Source organism: Sander lucioperca, chromosome 11 (genome assembly GCF_008315115.2).
Source record: "Sander lucioperca isolate FBNREF2018 chromosome 11, SLUC_FBN_1.2, whole genome shotgun sequence".
NCBI classification, from domain to species: Eukaryota; Metazoa; Chordata; class Actinopteri; order Perciformes; family Percidae; genus Sander; species Sander lucioperca.
In genome coordinates, this window is record NC_050183.1 from 13,587,497 (window position 1) to 13,599,195 (window position 11,699).

General features: G+C 40.0%; 1 protein-coding gene across 1 annotated transcript; it reads right to left on the reverse strand.

The window, feature by feature from the left end:
- Positions 1 to 2,352: 2,352 nt before the first annotated feature.
- On the reverse strand, positions 2,353 to 10,273 carry LOC116053057. Its single transcript, XM_031303929.2, has 5 exons — positions 10,133 to 10,273; positions 6,840 to 7,124; positions 4,495 to 5,061; positions 3,713 to 3,926; positions 2,353 to 3,078 (listed from the first exon to the last, which is right to left on the reverse strand). The coding sequence occupies exons 2-5, from the start codon at positions 7,111 to 7,113 to the stop codon at positions 2,823 to 2,825; spliced, it is 1,311 nt and encodes a 436-aa protein (XP_031159789.1). The 5' UTR covers positions 7,114 to 7,124; positions 10,133 to 10,273; the 3' UTR covers positions 2,353 to 2,822.
- Between the last annotated feature and the right edge of the window lie 1,426 nt (positions 10,274 to 11,699).

An 11,699-nucleotide genomic window follows, 5' to 3' on the forward strand; every position in this document is an offset into this window, starting at 1 on the left:
GTACTTTCACTTAAGAGGTTAAGACTTGACCCAGATAATCAAATTTGGAGCGACAGCCAGGATCTACTGGTTTAGCTTCACATGTTGCCATAACAAACACATTTATTAAACTACACATATCAGAATCACATTATACCTCTCATGTCAGACAGAACTACCTGACTATGATTCCCAAACCCTCTGTTACAACTGTGGTTGTGTTTTGGAGCTCATGAGCAAGGCACTGACTGGAGCTGCTCAGTGGCTCGCAGCAGCCGACTGTGGTTTTACTGGGCAGCTTCCAGTGGAGAGAAAGAAAGAGAGAGAGAAGAGAATGGAAAGTGAAGTTCAGCTGTCTTTCCATGGATTTAAAAAAATACTGTATATCCTAAATCCCAGAGGGCTGTGGCAAAACAGCATCACAGGCAGAGCAGCCTGGCACTGCAGCTAATAGAGTAATAATTAATCAGACAATTATTATTTGATGAATCATTTAGTCTATAACAAGAGTCGAGAGCTCAAATTACCTCAGTGGAAAAAATAAAACTCCAGTTGAGATCGAAAGTTCATGCCAAACTGGAAAAAGTCACATCAGATGCAAGTTGGCCTAGTTGTCATGGAAATGTCGATTTAGCTGAGCATTTTTAAGGACACCTCATCTTCAGAAAGATTGTGTAATATGGATCAAGAAGAAGACATTTCACCTGCACAATACCTCTCCATCATACCTGTCAAACTGCTCTGCATGCAATACTGTAATGTATGCAATGTAATTCTAGAGAAATTAGATGCAGATGAGACAGGAAGCAGTCACATTAAACTCCATGAACAAATATTTAGTCATCTACCTGTCTTTAAATCGTCTAAACCTAAAACAAAGGTTGAAGTGTAGAGACAAAAAGGTACATTTTGGTGTCAGGTTGGTATTGTCCCAGTACTGTCCCTTTTATGGACTGTTTTACTTTATGTGTTTTCTGTACTGTTACCTTTTTGTACCGTTTTCACCCCTCTATGCACCTCTGACCAAATTAATTTCCACTTTGGATAATAAAGTTATATTTGATTTTGTTATGGGTTTGGTGTATTTTGTCTTGTTTTGGTAGGTTTTTCTGTCTTGTCTCCTTGTGATTTTCGGTCTTGTCTTGTTTTATGTTCTGTTTCCTGTTTTATTTTGATAGTCTGGTTTTCTTGTCTGGTTTTACTTCATGTCTTGTGTTTTCCCGCTCTTGTGATTGCCTGATGTTTTCCACCTGTTTCCCAGCCCTTGTGTCACCTGCCTCTTGTTACCTCGTTACCCTCTGTATTTAGTCTTTGTGTTTCCCTTGTCCTGTGTCAGATCATCGTATGTTGTTTGGAATGTCTGTGTGTCATCTACCATGTTGATCTCGGTGTTCCTGATGTTTTCCCTGTTCCTGTTTTTGTTGGATTTTTTTTGCCTGCTGTTCCAGGACACCTTTTGTTTGTTGGATTTTATTTAAATAAATCCTTGAGCTTACTCGTGTGTCTGCCATCTTGCATTTGGGTCCTACATCCCCTGAAACTCCCGACAGATTGAGATGGATTTGAGTGCTGCTGGCTGTAGTTTAAGAGTTTTGTCACTGTAACTCATTGCACAGATAGGCACAGCTAATTAATTGTTAAATTTGACTTTTTATGCTCAGATTTTGCAAAGAGAAATACCCAAAATGATATTATATTACCTAAATTTGTCTAAAGTTTTGACAGTAAATTCTAAACATGCAGTAAGTGCTTATGAGATGTTTCGTGGTCTGGATCTAGTCCCCAGACAGCTAGTTTGAGACCCCTGGTTTACTCAATATCAAATATGATGACATTGCCCAAACTTCAAACTTGATTACTTAGTCTGACCTGCAGGCAAAAACAAGATTTATTTTAATTTTATACTGGTATTAAATTGGTAAAATGTGGTGCGTAGGCACTGTCAGCACTGCGTTTATTAGAGACACAACGCTTCAGTCGTGTACCTTTGTCTGGCAATTGGTAAAAGCAAGTAAATCTTTGCATTTGAGGCTGACGAATGTCAAATGAATTGCCTTTAATTAAAGTAATTTGGAAAGCTCTTTAATCTCCTGTTGACTAAGTGTTCAAAAGAAAGTAAGTGCATCCTGTTTTTGTTTTGCCCTCATTTTGCTCCACAAAGCAGAGTGAGCAGCATCAGCATCAGCAGCAGCAGCGTGGACGCCAGCAGGGTGGAGATAGAGAGCAACCAGAGAACATTGAAAGCATGTTATCACGTAATGATAGTCCCAGCACTGAAAACACACACTGCAGTTTCTCCAGGAATAGCTGCTCAGTTAAACTTGTCCACATCAGCGAGGGAACTGAGAACTGGCTGGAAAAGATGAAAAAAAGTTTTTACAAATGGCTTTTATTCTGTCTTCATCATGTACAAACTTTTTGGACAAGTTAAAATAATAAAGTCTGACAACTGCAGTTGCTTTGCTTGTGGTTTTCTAGGTCAAACCAAATTCAGCCATATATATATATATATATATATATGAGAGATTTTATGTACTTAGAGTTCAAAACATTAAATATAGGGACTGGAATAGCGTAAAAGGACAAATGTTTCAAGACTACAGCATTGTTCAAAGGCGTCCCCTGCCACTAGCAGACAAAGAGCTTTGGCATTTCAGATAATAAGCATGAATCCACATTTTAAAAAAGTCCTGTATAGGAGGAGCAAAAATACAAGTTAAGCCGTCACAGACTTGGAGGTTATAGTGGCAGCGTGTGTTGCTGTGCTGAACTGCAGACCACAGGAATGGCCTATTTTGGGAAAAGATCTCCTCCTCTGAAAGAAGAAAGCGCAGCTCGCCTCCTCATTGAGCGTCCAGGATGTCTGTGGGTAGGATGTCTGGTTTGCCACTCGGGCTCTGTGATGTCTCCCCTGACCAGGAAGAGGGGGTGACCTGATTATAGAGGACGTCCTGAGAGCCAAAAAGTGGCTCTTTGAGATTCAGGGTGTACATGAGGAACAGATTGAGAGCCACCATGGCGAGAAGCGGGAAGACGGTCAGGCCGGAGCCGAAGCCTCTCCAGGAGCTGCATGTGTTCAGGCTGATCCAGTAAACAAGCCTGTAGAGGATTAAACACAAAACAGGAAATCAGGTCAAGTTCAAACTTCACTGATAACCACGCACAACCTCCCTGACGGTGTTTAATAAAGCAAGATTACCAGTTAAACTACCTCAGCAGAAGTATTCAGGAAACCTAAAAGGACCAAATACAACAATGCAAAATTACTCCATCACATTTGTGGTTTTGATTTTATTCTTTATATCAAATAAAAATAAGTTTAATATGTGCTGCTTTGTGGTCATGAACATCACAGTTCTGTCTTTACATGTCAGTTTTCTTTATTGTGAACTGATGTGACCTGTGTTTAATGTCTGTGTATCAAAGTCACAAAGGATCAGTTTATTTATTTTTTTAAAGATTATTTTTTTGGGGCTTTTCCGCCTTTAGGACAGGACAGCTAGGTGAGAGAAGGGAGAGAGAGGGGGAAGACATGAAGTAAATCGTCACAGGTCGGACTCGAACCCTGGACCTCTGCATCGAGGCATAAACCTCCACGTCTATGTGTGCCTGCTGCACCCACTGATCCAACCCGGCCACACAAAGGATCAGTTTTTAAACCAGAATTAACACAGTTTAATTCTGGATCAGTTTCCTTTATCAAACACCCCTTCGGTCCACATTTGGGCCTCACCTTCCAAAGATGAACATGGCGACCAGTATGGGCACCAACTTCAGCTGGTCTTGAGGCAGTAAAGCGGCCATAACGACGAGGTTGAGGACGTAGAGGAGTAACTGTTCCAAGGACGCCGTGACAAACAGTTGCTGCAGCGCCCGTCTTCTGGGAAACGACTCCTGCAGACTGAAGGAGCCTTTGCAGAACTGGCAGGCTGCACCCATGAGCATCGCTGCGAGGGATGAAAGAGCAATAAGTCAGTTAGCATCTTGACTCTTGGCCATCTTTCCGCAAACAACTCCTAGCTGCACTTGATCTCGTCTGACAGCATATTTTGTCAATATCTTCAATTGAATACAGCAACTGCCAGCAGAATGGCCTACATGCAAGTACTCCTCACTGTCATCAGCTTGACAAATAGGTGAGAGGAAAATGGTCTTTGGTTTGGATGTTTTTGCCACCTGCCCTCTCCTTTCTGGTCGCCCAGATTGGAAAATGATTAAAATATTCTGAAACAATTAGGCCACAGCCTGGGAGACGACAGACGCTGCCAACCTCTTATTGTAGTTTCCATTTAAAACTATGCGCAGGAGAAGGAAATTATGCTTCTCTCTAGAGGCCCTGGGAGACGTCTGCTGCACTGAGGTTGAAAGCGCATGAAATTAAAGGGGACAGGATACAGTGAAACATTCCAAGACAAGGCGGCTAGACAAACCAAATCCTCTCTTAATCTTTATCTTTCATTTGTGGCGCTCACATGGCTGTTTTTCTATGTCAGTGTACAGGTGTTTGAAGCGTACCGAGCAGGATGGGGACGGCTGCCACCACGCAGCAGCAGAAGGTGAAAACGATGCGGCTGGCTATGTCGGGGCAGTCGGGGGGTTTAATGGGGACATAGAAATAGAGTGCATAGAGGATCCCAGCTGCACACAGAAGAGAAGCCAGGACTGAAAAGAAAGCAGGAACTCGGCCGCTTTGACAGCATTTACACTGGCAGCAGCGACAGCAGCATCGTCCCCGATCTGAAGCCTCCTCTGCGGCCTCGCAAGTCTCTCCCCGCCCCACTGAGCTCCACACAGTCAGCTCCACGCTCTCTGGCAGCGGGCCTATCAGAGGTCGACCCTCGTCCACAGTGCAGTCCAGATTGGTGGATTCTGGACTCCATCTTGGTGTGTCTGTGCCGTTGGACATGTCTCCCTGAGAGGCTGGGGTTGGAAAGCTGATGCAGTTTTCCGTGGCGGCATCCAAATTGTGCGCTGTGATGATCGGACTGGAAAGAGTTTGATTGAGCTCTCCCTCCTCTGTCTGATCTGCTCGTGGCTCATCTGGGAGGTCGTCGCCGGGCTGCTGGTGGCAGGGAGCAGAGCCTGTTCAAACCAGAGCACATTTTACTACACAATCCAAAACCAGATACTGAGAGCAATCAACTGCATACTCATACTAATCCATCATTCCCTTACTTCATGTAAGGCCTGGCCTCATGTAACATTGCAGAGGGGTGGCCCCATGGATTAACCTAATAGCAGGCCCCGGGGCCAATAATTGCTGTTGGGCCCCTATTGACCCACCCTCTGTGTGTTTATGCCCTGTCCCCTCCTCCACGTTCCTACAGTTTCAGTGGACACAGAGACCCAGAAACCAACCAGTACTCCTGTGCAAGAATATTATAACATGATCACAAGTTTTCTTTGTGTCAATTAATTTGTGATAATTTGATCAAACATTAAGTAATTTAGGAATATGCACCACATAAACACAATATAAATAAACATAACTACAGTACTGAAACTAGAGCCTCTACAATACATGAGCACACTGGGGATCTGGGGCCCTGGCCGGTTGATAATCCAGCTTTGGGCATCTTGTTAAACTGATAAAGTTCCCTCTTCACCTTTTAATCAATAGAATCATATTATATAGAATCAATTATTTACTTTCTATCAAGCATCTGGTGGCAATGTGCCGAAAGACGACTTGTGGACATCTACGGATGTTCTCTCAACTTTTACAAGTGTTTTTATCGTTGCTACAGGCGATCGTATCAACATCCATGACACTTCTAAATTATTTCTTGGTTGAAGGATTGCAAACATTCACCCACTTCACATTATAGATGATGTCTCCCTCCTGCAGGACTGCAGCACTTCAGACTCTAAATACGTCTGAAACTTGTCTCACTTTTTTTCTAATAAGTTAAGTTTGTTACGTTATTATATGCATGTGCCTGGTCCACCTGGACTTCATAAGCCACTACAAATACAAAGAACATAACTTTTTATATATAACCAACAAACAAAGAACTTTGTCTCCTGTCCTGAGCTTGACAAACAAAGGCTCCTTTCCTATAACACAACTCAAGTTTTTTTTATTATTTTTTTTATATTCCATCCAGAAGAAATCATGCAGGGCATTTTACTAAAAAGTTCATTTCTTAAATCGGCATACAATGAGCAATTAAATATAGTCTTCAATCTCACATAACTTACATAAGAAAACGAAACCCTTTCTTTTCAGGGAGACACTAAAGCAACACTAAAGCACTTTTCCCGCTTTGCTCCCCCTACAGGTTGGAAGCGGAATTGTTCATTACATTACATTATGTAAGTTTGCCAGATCAGGCAGCGGATCTGTAGTTCGAATGAGACATAATGAGACATTACGACAGCGGTAATGAACAATTCCGCTTCCAACCTGTAGGGCGACCGAAGCGGGAAAAGTGCTTTAGTGTTGCTTTAAATCTGCCTGTTTCTAAAGCTAATGGTTATGTAGCTGAATGTAACTGTACTGGACTCAACTTATTACTAATTTTCACCTCACAGTGCTTTGTTATGTCCTCACTAGCACTACAAACAACTTATACAATTTCAACCTGTATAAAAATCTTTTATGCAAGGCATAAATGTCGATTTAGTCCAGAGCTCATGTAGGTACATCTACACATGTGTTTAACCTTAAAAAACTCATTTTATTGTGCATTGCTTAATAACTGTTACTTTGCTTTAATTAGCCCTGACTCTGTCTCAACTCTCTTTGGATCCAGTCTGGACTCAAACTCCACTTCACTTCTATGCTAATTTGCTCTGGCCTCCCCTCAAATCCTGCAGCTCCATCAGACAGACAGTAAAAAACAGCAGTAATAACTCACTCCTTGGTTGATTGGTTGCTGGTGGTGGTTCAAGGGAGCGCTGGGAGCCGGAGACAGAGTGGGAGGACGAGTGCAGCTCCTCCACCGAGGACTCGGGACTGTCTGACACAGGCGCCAAGGAGATCTGAGTGTCCAGGTCCAGGAAGGGGGAGAAGGAGAGCCTGGTCGGGTCGATGTCCTGGAGCTGGTTGATAATGTCGCTGATGGACTCCTTCATGCTGTCGAGCTCCTTCACATTCTGCCGCTTAGTGGCCTGAAGCCCCGAGGTGCTCATAGTCACACAGCCTGAGAGGAGCAGGAAAAGGTCCAGACAAAAAAAAACCAGACCAGAAACCAGTTAAAAACACCAAAGCAGGGACTGACAGGGCAATAAAACCTCCTCCATTCTGCTCCAAGTGTCAGGGAAGCCAAATCAGTACACGTCTTCCCACAGTTCCACACTTTTTATTAAATAGAGTAAAATAGTCACTTTCTTTCAAGCATCAGGTGGCACTTGGGAAAAGAAACCACCTCAGAATAAATCCTGACAGAATATTTAAGGTCATTAAAAAAAAGCTTTGGAAACCAAAAACATTTAACATGTGAAGCACTTAGTAACTTCTGTTTTAGAAAAACATTTAGTTTACCACTTTTTATTAACAAAGGTAGCATTTAAAAATTAGCAATATAAAAATTCTTAAAACCCGAAACTTCACAGGGACTTTATGTGGTTATGTTATGTGAGGAAAGGGGCTTTTTTGGGAGGGAATAAAGGAAATCAGTGTTGATATGTCTGTATGTGGCTGTACAATAATCAGCACTGACAGGAAGTCAAAGTTTATCTTCCTCTGCAAGGTAACGCTGCCTGTGCAGGTTTGAACTGTTATCATTTTTAAGTTTTTAGTTTTCTTGAGATCATTTTCCCCAGAAAAATCAACACACATGTAAGGAATTATATTCTGATGTAATTTTGATTTTGATTTCTTTTAGGAATAACAAGAAGTAAGACTGATGAACAGTTCCAAATAAGAACAGATTGGCACACACTAAGAGGTTGAAGATGCTGCAACATTTGATCATGCAGCCGGGACAATGAGGTCATGTCCTCTGTGTTTTTTTCTAAGAATCTGGAGGCTTCAACAACCTGGGGAGAGTTTACGTTCGACAATTAAAAACATATTCATGGTGGGTGGTACAGGCTAATTCCAGTGTGTTTAGACTCAATACGTACATTTGACTGAAGTATTTGAAGAACTATGGTTCAAAAATGAATATGAGTGTCTGTAAAACACTTAAGTTTGGGGAATATTTCACTTTCTTTCTAAAAGTTAAATGAGAAGAATGATACTCTCATATCTGTACGTTAAATATAAATCTACAGCTGGCTGGCGTATTTCCCAAAATGTTGAACTATTTCTTTGACAAAATGTATCAAACTGCTAAATGAATCAGGGTTAAATAAAAAGCTTTGCCTATATTTATACATTTATGTTTATATATTTATGCATTTCCTGCTTTAAAGCCAAGAAGCTTTAGATGTCACGTTAATGGAAATAATGGAGCAATATTTTAGCACAGTGGTTTCCAAACTTCATGTTGTGTGGTTGTGAGCAGTGATCTTTGTCTTCCAGGATTTTTAGGGGCCTAAAGAGGTTAAAGTATCCAGTATTACACTTATTTTGAGGATGTTTAGAAGCCCAAGGAAGTGAAATATATAGTATTTCACAAAAAATAGCAAACTATATAAATATGTTTCTATAAAATGTTTTTTCTTGATCCCTTTAATCATCTGGTGACCTCTCAGATAAATGTTGGGATCCATTTATTTATTTATTTTTTTTGGGGGGGGGGGGGCTCTGAAAAAGCATATAGCAGATAGGATGATCACTAAGCAGGATTACGTCACTAAATACAGTGAAAGTTAATGCACAGGAAAAATATTTTCATGATTTCTTACATTTTTGTTGCCAATCCTAATGTACATCTGAGTACAATTTGAATGCAAGACTTTTACTTTAATACTTTACTTTTGCTACTTTACTTAAAGTAAATGATCTGAATACTTCTTTTAGCACTGTTTGTTACTTTTTCAGTCACTTCTTACCAGTGGTGGAAAATAACTTAAGTACATTTACTCAAGTAGGCCACTGTACAATTTTGAGGTACTTGTATTAATACCTTGAGTATTTACTTTATACTTCTACGCCACTCCACTCCATCTCAGAGGGAACTATTGTATTTTACTGCACTACATTTATTTAATGACTTTAGTTACTTAAATTTAGATTATAAATATAATCAATTCATAAATGATGATGTGATATTAGCCTGTAAGCTACCCAAGTCAAATTAGATACCAGCTGCAAGTGATGAGCACATGCATCAATAATTATAATCCAATAATATACATTATTCTGTATAATGAGTTCTTTTGGTACTCAAAATATATGTTGATGCTAATAATTTTGTATTTTTACTGTAAAATATGTCATATTTGATGTAATACTTTGAATGCAGGACTTTTACTTGTAAAAGAGTATTTCTACATTGTGGTATTGCTACTTTTACTTAAGTACAAGTTCTGAGGAGGCTACTTATTTTATCACTGCTTTTTACAGTTAGACGATTTGGACAAAACTAAAGCGTCTGACAAATGAATGTAAAACAACACCAACCACGCGCCTTTGTTGGTCTGCCGTTATTTGAACTGCATGGTGAATTTCAAAGTTTTTTATTAACATCTGCAGATTGCATTTGGAGCATTTTCTTCTGGATGTTTTTGGCGCACATCCAACTGTGGCGCAGAATAAGCACGCTAAATCTGCGGCGGGGATCTTTCTCCAAACAATTGGGGCTTTTACCATGTATAGAGCGCAAATTAGGACTCGTCGGGCTTTGGTTCGCAGGGGAATAAATCTCGGTGGTTATCAGAGTTGGCGTGGATGTAGAAACGCGCGTAGGGGGCAATGTGCTTATACCCCCCGCTGAAAAATGACTTTTCTCCCGCTGCTGAGCAGCAATTTCTTTTTTTATGATTCCTCTTCCACAAAGCAAGTAAAGTCTGGTCTTGTGTGGTTTAGTGTAGGGGCTGCAGGAAATGCCTAATTTAGTGATAAATAAATCAAACGCGCCCGCATGAATCTGCGCGTAAAGGATACACAAGTCTTTCTCAAATAGCAGCGCTGAAACCTTATATTGTGTGGCCATTCAGCAGCAATTACAGCAGTTAACAGTCAGATCTCAGACACAATTGAGATACATAGCTGCATGAAATGGCATTCAATTAGAAACATGCCGCGTATAAATGGACTTACTTTAGTCGGAGGTTGCAGAGTATTTGGTGAGTTTAATCTTCTCGCAGTTAAAAAAAAAACCTCTCCGTCCTTCTCTGCTTTTCTTCCCTCCCCCTCCGTTTGCTTTTTGTCTTTCAGGATCCTGAACTTCTGAATCAAATTTCAGGACGGACAAAATACTAGGATTTTCCTCCGCCCACAAGTTTTTTTCTTTTCTTTCCTGGGTACCATGTCCAACACCATATGGAGCAAATAAAGCCAGGAGGAGGAGGAGGAGGAGGAGGCACTTTCTCTCAGTTTACCTCCAAATTCAACATTAACAATCACATCCATGACAAACACGAGTTTAACTAAACAGGACAGTAAACATTTACACTCAAACTAAACCTCAGCACTCCTCTAATATTCATACACAAGTGTGTACTACTGTGTAATGACTTTCCTGTACTGTGTTTAAGACCTGTATTACTATTATGTCATTATAATGAACTACAAGATGGTCACAGGGACTTTTGTTTTTATCTACTGTAAAATACATCATGTCTTCCCTTTGTTTTCTTTAGCATTGATTTGGTATTATTAATCAATGGATAGATAATATTATATACCTATATACAGTGTATACATTACAATGACCAACATTGTGTTAAAACAGTGCATATTGATTGTATTGTACTTTGCTTCTTTTCTATAATATTCCTACAATGATTTTGATTAGACGATTGACAGACTAACTATTTTAATAACCGCTTAATCGTTTTAAGTCAGTAATGTAAAGTTATAAAGCATACATGCCAAACAATTTGCTGGGTCCACACTCTTCAATGTGAAGATCTGCTACTTTATAGCACTGTAGATTGAATATTTGTGTTCAGGACCGCAGAAAATACTATTTGATCAGGTCATCTTAGGCCTTTTTTTTTTTTTTTTTTACCATTTAATACTTTATAGTGTAAAGGACTCGTCTGTTCATAGGGTTTTCATTTTCTTTGGTAGCACTATATATTCATATAACTTTCCTAAACTGTTAAATATAGTTTAGTTTTGGCATTTCTATATTATAGCTCTAAAACTTGGGTGTGGTTTATTATTAAACATGAATACTTTTGTCTTATAAGGTTTAGGATATCTGTCAGAGATAGCAGACAACTTTAGATCCCCATCTGCTGTTAAAAATCTGATAAATGGTATAGTTTAATATGATAGCAGCAATACAACTTGAAGCTGTAATCTACCTCCGATAGTGATCCTACCTATTTCACACATCTTTTCCATTTGCTCTTCTAAACCCTCACACTCAAGGTTTTTCCTGCTGCACAGGAAGCGATGAGTTTTCATTTGTTCAACAGCAGGGACGGCATTTCTTTTTTTTTAGAAAATAACTACTACTGTCACAACACCACAGAAACCCTGCTGAAAACTAAGGGAATATGTCCAAAATATAAAACCATGACAAATACCTGACTATAGTTTCTGACTTTGAGGGAACAAACCGGCAGAGGATGTTGACCAGGTTCAGGCAGTCCTGTGGAATATGTATTCTTTCATCATTTTAAACAGTGACAGCATGACACAAATGTGATTCTCA

Excerpts from the sequence above, each read along its gene's own strand:
- LOC116053057 (XM_031303929.2), bottom strand. The coding sequence starts at position 7,113 with ATGAGCACCTCGGGGCTTCAGGCCACTAAGCGGCAGAATGTGAAGGAG. Across the intron at positions 5,062-6,839 it reads AGCAACCAATCAACCAAGGA|GCTCTGCTCCCTGCCACCAG; the intron begins GTGAGTTATTAC and ends TGGTTTGAACAG. Across the intron at positions 3,927-4,494 it reads AGCCGTCCCCATCCTGCTCG|CGATGCTCATGGGTGCAGCC; the intron begins GTACGCTTCAAA and ends CATCCCTCGCAG.